The sequence below is a fragment of the Scylla paramamosain genome, chromosome 29, assembly GCF_035594125.1.
Source record: "Scylla paramamosain isolate STU-SP2022 chromosome 29, ASM3559412v1, whole genome shotgun sequence".
NCBI classification, from domain to species: Eukaryota; Metazoa; Arthropoda; class Malacostraca; order Decapoda; family Portunidae; genus Scylla; species Scylla paramamosain.
The window spans coordinates 14,774,380-14,791,879 of NC_087179.1; the positions used below are offsets into that span (position 1 = coordinate 14,774,380).

At 41.0% G+C, this 17,500-nt stretch overlaps 1 protein-coding gene across 10 annotated transcripts in view; it reads right to left on the reverse strand.

The window, feature by feature from the left end:
• Window positions 1-17,500, reverse strand: part of LOC135115384 (uncharacterized) — a 210,010-nt gene that overhangs the window by 72,980 nt on the left and 119,530 nt on the right. For all 10 annotated transcript variants that reach the window (XM_064032111.1, XM_064032108.1, XM_064032104.1 and 7 more), the window contains 2 exons: window positions 6,980-7,051; window positions 3,949-4,121 (listed from right to left, as the gene is read on the reverse strand). In XM_064032111.1, the coding sequence (XP_063888181.1) occupies window positions 3,949-4,121; window positions 6,980-7,051 (245 nt within the window). The remainder of the gene's footprint in view (window positions 1-3,948; window positions 4,122-6,979; window positions 7,052-17,500) is intronic.

The window sequence follows — 17,500 nt, forward strand, 5'->3', positions numbered from 1 at the left end:
GCAAGTGATGTTATTGGTGATGCGAGTGTTATGACCAATGGTGATGTTACTTTGGTGGAAGTGGTGTTGGGTTGGTGATGAAGGTACTGGGGGTTTTAATCAGTGATGTAAAGATGAATTCCGCGGTGCTGGTGATGTGCCAAAATGTTTACTGTGACGCGTGGTGATGTCAAAGTGGTGAAAATGGTGCTGAGTTAGTGATGAAGGTACTGGAGTGTTAGTTAGTGATGCACAGATGAAATTAGAGATATTAGTTGTGTTAGTGGTGATGTATGAAGAGGTTAGAATAGTTACTGTGATGCGTGGTGATGTCATAGTGGTGGAAATGGTGTTGGGTTGGTGATGGAGGTGATGGAGTGTAAGTTAGTGGTGCACAGGTGAAATTATTGATACTGATTATGTTAGTGGTGATGTCTGAAGAGGTATTATAGTGTCAGATGAGGGATGAGGGTGCAGGAGTGTTACTAATTAATGTACAGGTGATGCTAATTAACTTCTCCATGTGAAAGGTGGTGTTGGTAGTGGTGGTGGTGGTGTTAGTAAGGGTAGTACTGTAAGATGGAGGTATTACAGAGGTACAAGTGTGTTAATGAGGGCACAGGTGTGTTCACTTACTACTACTACAGGTAAAGAAAAGATGATGGGTATATTGGTGGAAGGAAAGGCAGACATGTTAGGAAGGTGAGTGAGAAAGATAAGAAAAAGGAAACATAGATGGGATTTAATAACGATGCACAGGTTAGGTTAAGTTAGGTAAGATTATGTTAGGTTAGGTTGTCAGGTAATTTTAAGTTAGGTAAGGTCAGGTTAGGTTAAGTTAGGTTAAGATACTACTTTAATATCCCCAGGTAAAAAAATAATGTTAGTGTTTTATGAAGCACTAAGGAACACATACACACACACACACACACACACACACACACACACACACACACACACACATACAAAAAAAAAAAAAAAAAAAAAAAAAAAAAAACAAGCAGCAGCAGCAGACGAGTTGGCCCCAAGAAAATTGCAAGTGGTCTATTTTCATGACGTCATTACACTGAGAACCAATCAGAAGCGTCCATTTACAGCGCTGTCCAGAGAGAGAGAGAGAGAGAGAGAGAGAGAGAGAGAGAGAGAGAGAGAGAGAGAGAGAGAGAGAGAGAATATGTTGACGGTGTTTAGTTGCCACTTCGAGCAGGTGTGTGTGTGTGTGTGTGTGTGTGTGTGTGTGTGTGTGTGTGTGTGTGTGTGTGTGTGTGTGTGTGTGTGTGTGTGTGTGTGTGTGTGTGTGAGAGAGAGAGAGAAGTGTTGCAACAGTGATGGAAGAGCGGTTAGGCAGGTGTGAAAGGGAAATGATGTGGTGAGAGAACTGAGAGAGGGGAGAGGAGAGAAGGATGGGGAGGCGAGAGGTGAGAAAGAAAGAGAGGGAGGGAAAGAGGGGAGGGAGTGACAGGTAGGAGAGAAAGAGGGAAATGTAAAGGGAGACAGAATGAGAAAGAAAGATGAAAGAGAGAGAGAGAGAGAGAGAGAGAGAGAGAGAGAGAGAGAGAGAGAGAGAGAGAGAGAGAGAGAGAGAGAGAGAGAGAGAGAGAGAGAGATACCACAAACTACAGTATGTATTTATAAGATTAAAGACACAACATTATATTGGTAAGGTAACAGATGTCAGGATACGCATTGCCGCAGCGCTCACCTCCGTCTTGGCGCCAAATGAAGAAAATGAAAGGAAGATGATAAAACGAAATAACGAATACCGAGAATGGAAAAGCGGAGTGAAGAAAAAAAAAAGAATGCTGGAGTAAAATAATAAAGTAAAAGATAAAGGAGGGAATAAGAAAATAGATAAAAATAAAAGAAGTTAAAGAAAATAAAAAAAAATAAAGCGAACAGTTACGAAGGAAAAAAAAAACGAACGAAGGAAAACGTACAATAACAACAATAATATAAAGTAACATTACGAAACAACAACAAAAATAATGATAACAACAACAACAACAACAACAACAACAACAACAATAACAACAATAATAATAATGATAATAATAATAATAATAATAATAATAATAATAATAATAATAATAATAATAATAATAATAATAATAATAACAACAAATACTTGAATAAAGGAATGTATAGATAAAGAATAACCGAATACAGATAAAGAATGAACGAACAAATGAAGAAACACATAGATAAATAAAGACGTGGATAAACAAATAGAGAAATACATAGATATATAGACGAAAGAATAAATAAAGAAAGGGAGAAACACACACACACACACTCACACTCACACACACACACACACACACACACACACACACACACACACACACACACACACACACACACACACACACACAGAAGGAAAAGATGAACGAAAAATCAGCGGCAAAAAAAAAAAAGAGAAAAAGAAAAAGTAAGAAAAAGGAAGGAAAAAAAGAAAAAAGAAAATGGAAGAGCAAGAAAAAGGAAAACAAGACAAAGAAAACAAGAAAAAAAAAAAAGAAAAAAACAGCAATAACTCACCGTCAATCAAAAAAATACTAACCATTCAAAAAAAAAAAACAAATAAATAAAATGAGAGATAATAAGAGAAAGTTAATGGCTTTATTGGTTTATTGAGTGAGTGTTGCTTTATCTCCCTCCTCCCACACTCCCCCTCCCCCTCTCCCCTTACACCTGCAGCCCCGCCCCACACCTGCAGCCCCTCCCCTACACCTGAGATAATGAGGGCTGGGATTAACATAATTTGGCGGCAGGTGAGCTTTTTTCAGAGAGAGAGAGAGAGAGAGAGAGAGAGAGAGAGAGAGAGAGAGAGAGAGAGAGAGAGAGAGAGAGACACTTTCTTATTTTCTTCCTGTTTATTTTGCTTGTTTATATATTTGTTTGTTTGTTTGTTTGTGTGTGTGTGTGTGTGTGTGTGTGTGTGTGTGTGTGTGTGTGTGTGTGTGTGTGTGTGTGTGTGTGTGTGTGTGTGTGTGTGTGTGTGTGTCTAATATTTGCTATTTTTACTTGTTAGCTATTATTCTCTCTCTCTCTCTCTCTCTCTCTCTCTCTCTCTCTCTCTCTCTCTCTCTCTCTCTCTCTCTCTCTCTCTCTCTCTCTCTAATTAGCGGAGTAGGTAAAGAAAGAGTAACGATTAATCCATCATTCAATTAGAGCTAGGTTACTTTTAAATAAATACAGGGAGTGATGGCCAGTTCTCTCTCTCTCTCTCTCTCTCTCTCTCTCTCTCTCTCTCTCTCTCTCTCTCTCTCTCTCTCTCTCTCTCTCTCAATTTAAAATCATAGCCTAGTTAATCTTCATTCTTCTTTCTCTAGAGTCATTTTGTCAAACACATGTGCTTGCTCTCTCTCTCTCTCTCTCTCTCTCTCTCTCTCTCTCTCTCTCTCTCTCTCTCTCTCTCTCTCTCTCTGCGGTGGTGATTACCAGAGAAAATTATGTCTTCTTAACTTCAGACACACTCGGACTGAGCTCTCTTTAATCTCTCTCTCTCTCTCTCTCTCTCTCTCTCTCTCTCTCTCTCTCTCTCTCTCTCTCTCTCTCTCTCTCTCTCTCTCTGTTCGTCGGTCACTTTTTTTTAATCCGTGCGCTTCCCTCTTAAATATAAATCAGACACCCCTTCTATTCTCTCTCTCTCTCTCTCTCTCTCTCTCTCTCTCTCTCTCTCTCTCTCTCTCTCTCTCTCTCTCTCTCTCTCTCTCTCTCTCTCTCTCTCTCTCTCTCTCTGTGTGTGTGTGTGTGTGTGTGTGTGTATGACTTAGTACGCACGTTAGCACACCTACACCGTCACCCATCACCTCTACCCACCCACAGAACTTCCACCCCCATACTACACCCATCCATCCACCCCCAAACACCCATCATTGCCCCACACACACCCACCCCATTCCATCACCAAAATACACACAACTACACTAACTTCTCTCTCCCACCCACAGCCACAGCCACACCCACCTTCAGGTTGACGCCGCCCCTGGGGGAGTTGTAGTCAATGAGGTTGGTGTCGTGGTACCAGTAGACAGGTGTGGAGGGGCCGCGGGAGGAGGTGACGAGGCAGGTGAGGTGCAGAGACGAACCTTCCTGAATGTACAGCTCGCGTGGCCCTTGGATTTCAACGCGGAGGTGACCTAGGGAGGGTGGGAGAGGGAGAGCTTATTGACAGGAGAGGGGAGAGAAAAGGGAGAGGGATAGAAGGGGATGGGAAAAGAGATGGGGAGGAAGTAATTAAAGGTAAGAGTGGGGAGAGAGTAAGAGGGGAAGGAGAGAGTGGTTAGTGACAGGAGAGAACAGAGAAAGGGGAGAGAGGTGAGAGGGTGGTAGAAGGAATGGGAAAAGAGATGGGAGAGAAGTGAAGGGTGGTAAGAGGGGAGACTAAGAGCAGACAACATGAAGGTACAGATACTGAGAGAAGAAGGAGAAAGAAGAGAGAGATGAGGAGGAGAAATGGGAAAGGAGATGGGAGAGAAGAGGTGATGGAAACGAGTCTCCTATTTGGCCAGAGTGAGGGGAGAGAGGGGAAAAGGGACACTAGGAAGGGAAAGACAGTGAGAGGAGGAGAGATGGGAAAAAGAAATGGGAGGGAAAGGCAGGGAAGAGGAAAGAGTGAGAGGGAAGAAGGGGACGAAAGGAATGGTATAGATGGTGAGAGGAAAGAGAGAGAGAGAGAGAGATAGGAAGAGAAGATAGGAAGTGAGGGAAGGGGAGAGTGAGAGGGGAGAGTGGGAGGGAACACAGATGGGAAAGGGGATAAGAGAGAGAGGAAGCGAGGGGAAAAATATCTGGTAGGGGGAAATTATTTGGTGAGACAGAGGGAGAGGGGACAGAGAGAGGGGAAGTGAGGGATTAAGAGACCAGATGAGGATGAAAAGAGAGGGAAGAGGGGGAGAGGGGAAGGAAAGGGGGTGAGGAAAGCAGAGAGAGAGAGAGAGAGAGCAGGATAATGGTGAGGGATGAAGTAATAGGGAGGAATGGGAGAAGGGAAAATGGAAAGAGGAAACTAAGACAAGAGATATAGGAAAAGGAGGAGGAGGAGGAGGAGGAGGAGGAGGAGGAGGAGGAGGAGGAGACGCAAGGAGGAAGAAGAGCAGGAAATGAAACGGAGGAAAAAGGAGTGACAAAGGATAAGGCGAAGGAGGAAGAGAGAGGAAGGAAAGGAGAGATTAGAGAAGAATGAAGACAAGAGGGAAAGTGGTGGTGGTGGTGGTGGTGGTGGTGGTGGTGGTAGTAACGGTAGTAGTAGTAGTAGCAGTATTGGTGTGGTAGTGGTGGTGGTGGTGGTGGTGGTGGTGGTGGTGGTGGTGGGAGAAAAAGAACAACAACAACAACAACAACAACAACAACAACAACAACAACAACAACAACAACAACAAATAATCACATCTCTATAGCAAGCTAAATTTCACATACATACAGAGAGAGAGAGAGAGAGAGAGAGAGAGAGAGAGAGAGAGAGAGAGAGAGAGAGAGAGAGAGAGAGAGAGAGAGAGAAAACAGCACGGCCAGAATATGAAAGCAGGGACGAGCTAATGTGGGTTTAATACATTGGGCAGTTGGCGCGGCGCATTACAAAGGCAGGCGGCAATAAAATGCTGTACTATCGCCACACGCGCCAACGAAACCTATGAATATTAATTGCAAAAAAAAAAAAAAGAAAAAGAACAAAATAATAAAAAAAAAAGTTAAACGGGAGGAATATTACATGATTCAGAGAGAGAGAGAGAGAGAGAGAGAGAGAGAGAGAGAGAGAGAGAGAGAGAGAGAGAGAGAGAGAGAGAGAGAGAGAGAGAGAGAGGCGAGGGTCCACAGGTGAGATAAGAGGAGATAAAATTGTCTCCGGAACTTGAAGAGACGGAGAGAACGGGGAAGAGAGAGACGGACGGAAGAGGAAGTGTGAGAAATAAGAGGAGGAGGAGGAGGAGGAGGAGGAGGAGGAGGAGGAGGAATGAGAAGATGGAACATGCGAAGGAAGACTACAACAATGAAAGAAGATTATTATTATTATTATTATTATTATTATTATTATTATTAGTAGTAGTAGTAGTAGTTGTAGTAGTAGTAGTAGTAGTGGTAGTAGTAGTAGTAATAGTAGTAGTATAGTAGTAGTAGTAGTAACAGCAGTAGTAGTAAGATAATGATGATGATGATGATAATGATGATGATGAGGAGGAGGAGGAGATGGAGGAGAAGAAAAGAAAAACAAAAAAAACAAGAACAAGAACAAGAACAAGAACAAGAACAAGAAGAACAAGATCAAGAAGAACAAGAACAAGAAGAACAAGAACAAGAACAAGAACAAGAAGGACAAGAAGAAGAAGATGAACAAGAACAAAAACAAGAACAAGAACAAGAAAAGAGCAAGAAGAACAAGAACAAGATCAAGAACAAGAACAAGAACAAAAGAACAAGAACAAGAACAAGAAGAACAAGAACAAGATCAAGAAGAACAAGAACAAGAACAAGAACAATAACAAGAACAAGAACAAGAAGAACAAGAACAAGAAGAACAAGAACAAGATCAAGAACAAGAACAAGAACAAGAAGAACAAGAACAAGATCAAGAACAAGAACAAGAACAAGAACAAGAAGAACAAGAACAAGATCAAGAACAAGAACAAGAAGAACAAGAACAAAACAAGAAGAACAAGAACAAGAACAAGAATATGAACAAGAACAAGAAGAAAAGAACAACAACAACAACAACAACAACAACAACAAGAAAAGAACAAGAACAAGGACAAGAATAACAAGAGGAGCAAGAACAAGAAGAACAACAACAATAGCAACACCACCACCACCAACAACAACAATAACAACAACAAAAACAAAGAAATAAACAACAAACAATAAAAAAAAACAGAAAACAAACAAAAGAGAACTACAACAATGAAACAGGATCGGGAGAAGAAGGAGAAGAAGAATTATCATTGAACAAACACCAGAAGGAAGAGGAGGAGGAGGAGGAGGAGGAGGAGGAGGAGGTGCTTACCATCTTTAGTGGAAGCTGTGTTATTGGCCACAAACACTTTCGTTTTGGTCACCGTCACCTCTCGCCCCTCGTCTGTAAGAGAGAGCATCTTCATTAGCAGGACATGAGTTGGCTGGCTGGCTGGCTGGCTGGCTGGTTGGCTGGCTGGCTGATCGTCTGTCTGGCTGGCTGGCTGGTTGGCTGGCTGGCTGGCTGGCTGGCTGGCTCCGGGGAGGAAGGAAGGCACGAAGGCAAGAAGGATGACAGACAAAGAGCGAGAGATAAAGAACGGGAGATGAATGTGAAGTAAACTATGGGTGGTTATATGAATGATTGAATTAGTAATTAAATAAGTAAATTAGGAAATATTTTTAGAGGGGTATACTTTTTGAAGGTAAAAAAATAAATAAATAAAAGGAAAAAAGGAAAGAAGAAGGATGAAACGAACGATAAAATTAACTAAACAAAGAAGCAATGAATTTATAAAGCCAAAAAAAAAGTAAAAAAAATAAATAAAAGAAAGAACGAATAGAATAGAACAAATAAAAAGAATAAATAGAAATAAAATAGAATAAATAGAGAATATAATACATAATAAAAAGAATAAACATAATAAATAAAGTGAATAAATGAATGAAGGAATTGATTGACTGACTGGTGGATGAGCCAATGAATGAACAGATGACTAAACAACTGGTGGAGGGAAAACAAACGTAAAGGAAGAAAGAAAAGGAAAAAACAAGAAAAAGAAAGACAAAAAAAAAGAAAAAGAAAAAGAAACAGACAAAAGAAAGAAAGAAGGAAAGAAAAGAAAAAGAACGGCAAACAAAGGGAAAGAAAGAAAGAGGAAAAGAAAGACAGATAAAAAGAAAGAAAAAGGGAGGTAAAAACAAAGGAAAGAAAGGAGAGAAGCGAAAAAGACTAATTCCCCCAAAGAACAGAACGGGAAACAGAAAAAAAAGAAAGAAAAAAAAACACGCACACACACACACACACACACACACACACACACACACACACACACACACACTTGACACGCACATAAACACGCCAGGTGAGCTATTTCTACAGGTGAGATGAACTGCAGCAATCAGGTCACAGTCCATTACACCTCACCTGTCACCTGTATCCATCACGCCCAGGTGTAAATGTCACCAGCACACCTATCCCTCTCCATCCCCCCAAGGTACCCTCCCGACCACTGCCCACATCACGCCAATCACCCACACGCCCTAATGAGCGGACAGGTGAGGGCAGTTAGTCACCAAATCTCATTAACGAGTTCCTATATACACCTGTAATGGAGCCTGGCGTGGTGATAATTACCTGTAATGAGTCCGCTAAGCAGGTATCGATGACTGTGTTTACCTTGTTACCTGTTTGCTGGTGGTGATGGTGGTGGTGGTGGTGGTGGTGGTAGTTAGAGGGAGTAAACTTTATGTGGTGATAATGGTGGTGATGTGTGGTGATGGTGGTGGTGAGTGAGATGATTTATGATAGCGATGCAATGATGATACTGATGGTGGTGGTAAAGAAAAAGATGATGAGGGTGAGGGAGACAGTAATGAGAGTGATGATGAGGATGATGATGATGATGATGATGATGGTGGTGGTGGTGATGATGATGGTGATGGTGAGGATAATGTAGACAGGGAATCAGAATTCTTTAACATACATACCTACAAATACTAAACATTGTGATTATACGAATGATGATGATGAGAATAATGATGATGATGGTGATGACGATAGTGCCAATAATGATGTAAATGGTGGCAGTGAAGGCAGGTAACTCAAGTAAACAACTCACTGGTCAATAAACAAAATACTTCCGAGACCAGAGTAGTAATTTTTGACTAATTTCAGGTCATTGATAATTAATATTATGGATAAAATTGTTTGCTAGTTCTGCTTTACTAGTTCTACCTACATGTCAGAACAGGATCCAACAGGCTTGCGGCAGTGTGTTTCTCACAACACTCACAGTCACACTGCTCTTCATTACTGACCCGGCAGTCACAGAAGGTGGTTGTGATGTGCAATTGTGTATTTTGTGGTGAAATGTAAGTAGTTTTCCTTGTCAAACACTTTTTAATATATAATAACTATTCACTGGCATTTAATATTATTATTATTAGGCATTTAATATTATTTTTATTTTCTTACTGAATTATATAAATGCTTCTGCTAAGATTTCATACTCAGTATTGTAATGACTGATTTGTAGTAAGGTTTTGTTTATCTTGGAATTGTCTGTTGCTCTTCTGCTTTCACACGCCTCGTGGTTGTGTGAATAAAGCAGAAGACTTCTGCTACATTTGTGGTGAGGTAATTTTTGCATCACAGAATGGCAGTATAAGTGCTATGGTTAGAAAGGATACCATCTACATTCTGGATGATATTGGTGACTAGGATAACAACTGGGTTCCTCATATATGCTGTAACACTTGTGCTACTAATCTTCGCCAGTGGTTGAACAGAAAGAGGAAAAGAGTGCCCTATGCTGTGCCGATGGCCTGGCGAGAGCCAACATACCATACCAACAACTGTTATTTCTGTATGGTACCTCCAGTACAAAAGGGCTTGTCAAAGAAGAAAAAGTAGTCCATTAAATATCCAGACATTCCATCAGCTATTCGCCCTGTTCCACGTGGAGAGAGTCTACCTGTTCCTGATGCACCAACTTCGGTATCATTCGAGTCAGGTTAGGAGAGTGGTGAGGAGGAAGAAAAGAAGAATGACAGCGGTTGATTACAGGGTGACCTAGATCTTGATGAAGCAAAAGCGTTCTCTAGGCCACATCTCATAACACAAGGGGAACTCCACGACCTTGTCAGAGTTCTACAACTACCAAAGAATAAATCAGAGCTGCTAGGCTCTCGTCTTCAACAATGGAATCTCCAAGGAGCTGATGTGAAGATTTCAAAATTTCCGTGACCGTCAGCAGCAATTCAACGATTTCTTTGTAAAGGAAGGTTATTCAGTGGCCTGCAATAGTATGTATCACTGGTGTGATGGAAGCACTTGGCATGGAATATGAACCCAGTCACTGGAGGATGTTCACAGATTCATCAAAAACAAGTCTAAAAGGTGTCTTACTGCATAACGGCAATAATAAGCCATTAGTTCCTGTGGCTTATGCACCAAATATGAAAGAAACCTATGAAAATGTAAAGCACATGCTGCAAAGCATAAAATATAGTGAACATTAGTGGGAGCTCTGTGGTGACTTAAAGGCTGATGTTCTTGTGATGGGCTTGCAGGGTGGACACACCCTGAATGGGACAGCAGTGCAAGAGGTTCCCACTATATCAAGAAAGACTGGCCACCTCGTCAATCACTGGAGCCTGGAATGAAAAACGTTCAACATCCGCCTGTCGCTGAACCAAACAAAATTCTGCTACCATCGCTACACACAAAGCTGGGGCTCATTAAGAACTTTGTAAAAGCTATGGATAAATCCGATCAAGGATTCGAGTATTTAAAAACAAAGTTCACCTCAATAAGCAACGCTGAGTTAAAAGAGGTCGCCTTTATCGGTCCTCAGATTCGTGAGCTTCTTAAAAATGGCGACTTTGACTCAGATGCTTGGGGAGCATTCAAGTTAGTGGCAAAGGGATTTCTCGGAAACCGAAGGGAAGAAAACTATGAAGAATTGGAGGAAAGCCTCGTCAAGACTTACAAGAACTTGCAATATAACATGTCACTTAAATTCCACTTTTTGGACTCACACGTAGACTTCTTTCCAGCGAACTGTGGTGCAACCAGTGACGAACACGATGAAAGGTTCCACCAAGATATTACAACCAAGGAACAGCGGTGTCAGGGTAAATGGAGCACAACAACGTTTGCAGACTGTTGCTGGTCATTGGCAAGAGATGTTTCTTCAGCCGAATATAAGCGTCAAGAAAAAAAAGGAAGAGGGTAAATAACTAATAAATCATGACACATATATTGTAGTAGAATATTCAAACATTAAATGTCTCGTATCTTAACAACTATAGATAATAAACATTTTCTAAGCTGATATTTGGATTCAGGACATGAAATTACGTAAGAATGAACTAATCTCATTTAAGCACACAACTTTTCAAAAAAAAAAAAAAAAGTTGAGTGAATCATACACACATAATGACTCTTTACCTTTACAAACTGATGACGATGGTGATGATAATGGTGAGGATGAAGATGATGATAGCGGCAGTAGTTAATTAATCATCCTAGAAGCGAGGGAGTAATAAAGTGAAGGTACAAAATATGATACGACAACACAGACAAACGGTTTTTATATTATGCAAAAAAAAAAAAAGGATTATTTAATAACGATTGAGAGAAAGGGAAGAGAAGGGAAGGGAAGGAAGGGGAGAGGAAGGGGAAAGAGGAGATGGCGTATGAGGAAGAGAGAGAAATCTAAGGGGAAAGAAGGAAAAGGGAGGGGAAAGTGAGAGAAGGAAAAGGGTGATAAAGAGATGTATGAGGGAGGAAAGGAAGGAGGGGAGAAGAGAAAAGAGACGAGAAGGGAGAGGAACAGGGGACGAAGGGATGATGCTTAGGAGGAAAAAGAAATGACAGAAGGGGAGGGAAACAGAGAGAAGGGGAGAGAAGGGAAAGCAAAATGAATAAAATTAGTTAGGACAGGTGCGTGGTGGTGGTGGTGGTGGTGGTAGTGGTGGCGGTGGTGGTGGTGGTGGTGATAATGACGAAGGGAAGGAGAGGGAAGGGAAACACAGAGAGAGAGAGAGAGAGAGAGAGAGAGAGAGAGAGAGAGAGAGAGAGAGAGAGAGAGAGAGAGAGAGAGAGAGAGAGAGAGAGAGAGAGAAAGGAAGAGTGGGGAAAGCAGATTTTAATGAACAAGTTTAGTTAAAACACGTGATAGTGGTGGTGATGGTGATGGTACTGGTGGTGGTGGTGATGGTAGCAGTGAAGGGAAGGGAAGAGGGGAAAGAGAAGTGAAAATAAGGCAGGTTTAAATTAACAACTTTGGCTAGGTTGCGATAAATCTAATGGAGGTGATAATGATGGTGATGGTGATGGTGGTGGCAGTGGTGATGGTGAAGTCGTTAGGAAGGGAAGGGAAAGGAACACGTTTGGTTAGGACAGGTGTGGAGGTGATAGTGATGGTGACGGCGAGAACAAGCGTGGAGCTGGAGGTGATAGTGATTGCGATAATGACGGTGATAGTGACAATGACAGTGAAAGGAGGAGCAGAGGTAATAGTGAAATCATTAGGAAGTGAAGGGAAAGCAACACATTTGGTTAGGAAAGGGGTGGAGGTGGAGATGATAGTGATGATAGTGACTGTGATAGTGATGGTGATAGTGATGGTGATAGTGACGGCAGCAGTGGTGATGGTGGCAGTGGTGATAGTGAAGTCATTAGGAAGGGAAGGGGGAAAAAAAAAACTGGCTAATTCAGGTATGGAGATGATAGTGATAATGCAGGTGTGGAGGTAATACTGATAGTGCAGGTGTGGAGGTGATAGTGACGGCAGCAGCAGTGGCGGTGAAGTCATCATCACACCCCACCACAGCATAACGCCTCATGAAGCTGACAGATGCGTCCCCTGCTTGACAAATGCTGGTCGTGATAATACAATGCAGGCCGCCGCTCCGCCCCGCCTGCGAGCGTTCACCTGCCTCGCGAGCACAGGTGAGGCGCGGAGCCGGTGATTAATGCAAGATAGGTGAGGATTGCCCTGGACGAATGAAATGTTTGGGTTGATATTACTACGTATTTTGTGTCTTTGTCTGTGTGTGTGTGTGTGTGTGTGTGTCGCGTTTTCTGGCTGGCTGGCTGGCTGGCTGGCTCTCTCTCTCTCTCTCTCTCTCTCTCTCTCTCTCTCTCTCTCTCTCTCTCTCTCTCTCTCTCTCTCGTTTGAATGATGAACTTTAATAATATGAAAATGTAGTTGTACGTTTTCTTTACCTTTTTCCTATTATTATTATTATTATTATTATTATTATTATTATTATTATTATTATTATTATTATCATTTTTATTGTTGGTAGCAGTAGTAGTAGAAGTAGTAGTAGAAGTAGTAGTAGTAGTAGTAGTAGTAGTAGTAGTAGTAGTAGTAGTAGTAGTAGTAGTAGCAGTAGCAGTAGCAGTAGTAGTAGTAGTAGTAGTAGCAGTAATAATAGTAGTAGTAGTAGTAATAGCATTAGTAATAGCATGCACTATCATTATTATCACCATCACCACCACCATGACCACCACCACTACCACCACCACCACCATCACCATCACCATCACCGTCACCATCACCAAACTTTCCCTGTATAATAATATCTCTTCCATTTTTCAAACAGTAAAGAATTTCATCAGCTTTTCAAAGGCTTGGTGTGAGTTTATTTTTCCCGGCTTTTCCTTGACAATATCCCGTCTTCCTATAAAGTTTAAGTAAAAAAGAATGAAGCTAATGAAAATCTCTCTCTCTCTCTCTCTCTCTCTCTCTCTCTCTCTCTCTCTCTCTCTCTCTCTCTCTCTAAACGTCACTATACATTTTCCTCCTCAGTTCTTTCTTTCGTTCCATCCTTTATTCTCTCTCTCTCTCTCTCTCTCTCTCTCTCTCTCTCTCTCTCTCTCTCTCTCTCTCTCTCTCTCTCTCTCTCTCTCTTCCATTGTATTCCCTTCTTCTTACATTATTTTGCCTCATTTCATTATCTGCTTTATTCCTCCTTTTTCTCCATGTCTTTCTCTTCCTCTTTCTCCCTCCCCTTCTCTGTTGTTGTTGTTGTTGTTGTTGTTGTTGTTGTTGTTGTTGTTGTTGTTGTTGTTGTTGCTGCTGTTGTTGTTCTCCTCCTCCTACTCTTTTCTTTCTCCTTCTCCTATCCCTCTTTTCACTCACAGACACAGACACAATGGCACAGGGAGAGAGAGAGAGAGAGAGAGAGAGAGAGAGAGAGAGAGAGAGAGAGAGAGAGAGAGAGAGAGAGAGAGAGAGAGAGAGAGAGAGAGAGAGAGAGAGACACACACAAATAAACGAAACAAAATATACACACACAAGCACACAGGCCAACAGTTTAAACACCCCAAATCATTTTACAAAGCACAGTGACCTCTCGTACTCGCGGCTCACTTGTCAGTATCCTCAGGCCCTCCCAGTATTTTTCCCTCCCGCGATCCCTCAAGACGTGTTAGATCGTGTTGTGAAGTCGTGAGTTCGCAAGGCAGATAAGCTCGTCAGGTAGTGATGTAGTATGTTTAGTAAAGCCAGCATGAGATGTCTGAGTGTGAGAAATGATTAGAATGTTTTGGGGTTGTTTATATGGTGTTTGTGTGTGTGTGTGTGCGTGTGTGTGTGTGTGTTTCTCTGCTTCTCTTCTTCAAGCTAGAAAATGAAAATGAAATGAGGTGAAATGATTAAATCTCTTGTGTTTGTATTTTATGACCCTCTCTCTCTCTCTCTCTCTCTCTCTCTCTCTCTCTCTCTCTCTCTCTCTCTCTCTCTCTGTCTGTCTGTCTAACTAAAAAAACAATATGAAATAACGAGATAATGTATACACACGAATAAGGAATGACACATAAAAGAAAAAAGAAAAAAAGAAACTCAAAAAGAAAAGTAAGAAAGAAAGGAAGGAAATAATTGAAAAAAAAATAAAAAAAAGGGGAAGGACCGTCACTAGGCGAGAAATTAGATAAAGGAGGGTGACTGGGAAAGAAAAGAAAGGAGAGAGAGAAAAAAAAAACAGGAGGAGGAGGAAGAGGAGGAGGAGGAGGAGGAGGAGGAGGAGGAGGAGGAGGAGGAGAAGCAATGATTACCACCAAGGAAGCGAAAAACATGTGAAGACAAAGACGAGATAACTGAAAGGAGGAGAAAGACAGTGGAAAAAATCTAAAATAAAAGAATAAATGAGATGATGAAGAGTGACAAGCGAGATACAGTCAAAAACAAATGAAGGAAAAGAAGAGAATAAAGTAAAATGAGAACGGCAGAAAATTTGATAACACGGTGGGCTGAAAAAAAAGGAAATATGAAGGGAGGAAAATTGAGAAATGGAAAAAAAAATGGAGATGAGGACAAAGAAAAAAAAAAGAAAGGAAAAAAAAAACTTACAAAATGAGTAATGAAGAGTCACCCCTCCAAAAAAAGAAAAGAAAAAAAGAAAATGGATGAGAGGAATAAAGAGAGAGAGAGAAAAAAAAGAATAAAAAGTAGATGAGGTAATGAAGTGGGAACAGATAAAAAGTATGATAATGACAACAAAAAAAAAAAAAGATGGTGAGCTCAAAAAAATAGGAGAAGAATTGAAAAAGAAAAAAAGAAAAGAGAAGAGAACATTAAAGGAAAAAAAAAACTGGAAAGAGAAAAAACAATAGTTAAAATATATCTATGTGACGGTGACGAGAAGATGGGAGAAAAATAAAGAGAAAAAAAATAAGGTGGAAATGTTAGGAAAGCAGGATGGAAATAAAATAAAATATGACGGTGAATATATAAAAAAAAGAAAAAGAAAAAAATATACAGATGAAAACTAATAATAGGATGAAAACGTAAAAAAAAAAAAATGTACATGAATATTGAAGAAACAAATAGATTAAAAAAAAAAAGGACAAAGACATAAGAATAAAAAAAAAGAAATAGAATAAACAGAATAACAGACGAAAATAAACATAAACTTAATGAAAGAAGGTAAAAAAAAATAAGAGCAAAAATTGAGATGAGAAAAAAAAAAACAATAAAAGCAGAAACAGAATAACAACAAAAAATGAGATTGGAATAAAAGAAAACGTTACCTAATCATAAACAAACTGACAAAAAAAAAAAAAAAATAAGCTAATGAAACAAAATCTAATAAGCAAAATAAAAAGTGAAAATACAAAAGAAAGAAACAAAATAAGAGAACACCAAAATGAGGTCACAGTGAAACAAACAAACAAACAAACAAACAAACAAACAGTAAGAAAATAACAGAAAAGAATAAAAGAAAGATGAAAAAACAAAAAAGTAATAAAAAACCCATCCTTTTAAAACAAACAAACAAACAAACAAACAAACAAACAAACAAAACAACGAACAAAACAAATACAAAACTACCCAAAACAACAGAGAGAGAGAGAGAGAGAGAGAGAGAGAGAGAGAGAGAGAGAGAGAGAGAGAGAGAGAGAGAGAGAGAGAGAGAGAGAGAGAGAGAATGAAAACAGAATGACAAAATAATAATGGAGACCTCATAAAAGACTAAAAAACTCCAAGACAGGGCGGCGGGAGAACGAGGTGAGGATGAGGCGGGAGTGGCTTGGCGGTGGCGGGGTGTGGGGTGGGGGGGGTGCAGGTGGCGGTGGGGGGAGGGGAGGGGGGAGGGCGTGTGGGATATAACGCGGCGCGGCGGACGAGTGGCGGGGCGAAGTTTGTGAAAAGGTGAATCTTTTAAACTCTCGCCAAGTCCTGATTTAGAATGGAAGCCTTCCTGACTGGTGGGGGGAGGGGGATAGGGAGAGGGGGGTGAGGAGAGTAGGGAGGTGGGAGGGGATGAGAGGGGGAGAGAAAGGAGAGAGAAGGAGAAGAGGAAGGAGGAGAAGGGATGAAGAGGATTTGAGAGATGGGAATACAAAAAGAATACAAAGGAATACAAAGGAAAGCCAAACAGCAACAGACCTTTTGGTCCTTGCAAGGCTGTTTTGGTAACTACTTCTAACTAGCTACAGGGAAGAGAGAGACAGGGAGGTGGAGGAAGGAGAGAGGAAGGAATGGGGAGGGGGAAGGATGGGAGATGGGAAGAGAAATAGGGGATAGGGTTGGGCAGAGAGTGAGAAACTGGGAGAGAAGGGGGAGGAAAGGGTTGAGAAAAGAATGGGAGATGGGGAGAAGAGAGAGGAAAGAACTGGAATGAGGGAGGGTGGGAAATGGGGAGAGGAGAAGGGAAAGGGATGGGGGAGAGTGGGAAATGATGAAAGGATTGGGGAGAGGGTTGAGGAAAGGGAGATAGAGTGGGGAATGGGAAACAGAGATGGTAGGAAATGGGAAGAGCAGACGGTGGGAAATGAGAAGAGGAGAAATAGTGGAAGTTTTTATCCGGCACTTCTTCCTTCCTTCACTTCCTTCTTTCCTTTCTTTTTTTCTTATTCATTTTGCACTTTTCCTTCTCTTCCTTTCTTCTTTCTTTCCTTCCTTCTTACCTTCCTTCCTTCCTTTCTTTCCTTCTCATTTATCTCACCTCTTCTTATTCTTCTATCTTTCATCTCATCCTCCTCCTCCTCTTCCTCCTCCTCCTCCTTCTCCTCCTCCTCCTCCTAACCTTTAGAGGAAACTGGAATAACAGACAAGATATAAAAAGGAAAATTAGAGAAGGAGGAAACTCGAGCAAGGAAACTGCGGGGGGAGATAGATACGAGATGAAAGTTGGTGTGTAAGAGGAGAGGAAAATTGCAGAAAAGTAAGAAAAAACAGATAAGAGAGATATTAGAATGCTAGGGAGAGGAAGGAGGGAGAGAGAGAGAAAAAAAAAAGAGAAGTATATAAAAGGTTGAAAAGGAGGAAGGAAGGAAGGAAAGAATAAGAGGAAACAAAGATACAAGAAGAAAGTTTAAGGAGGAGGAAAAAAA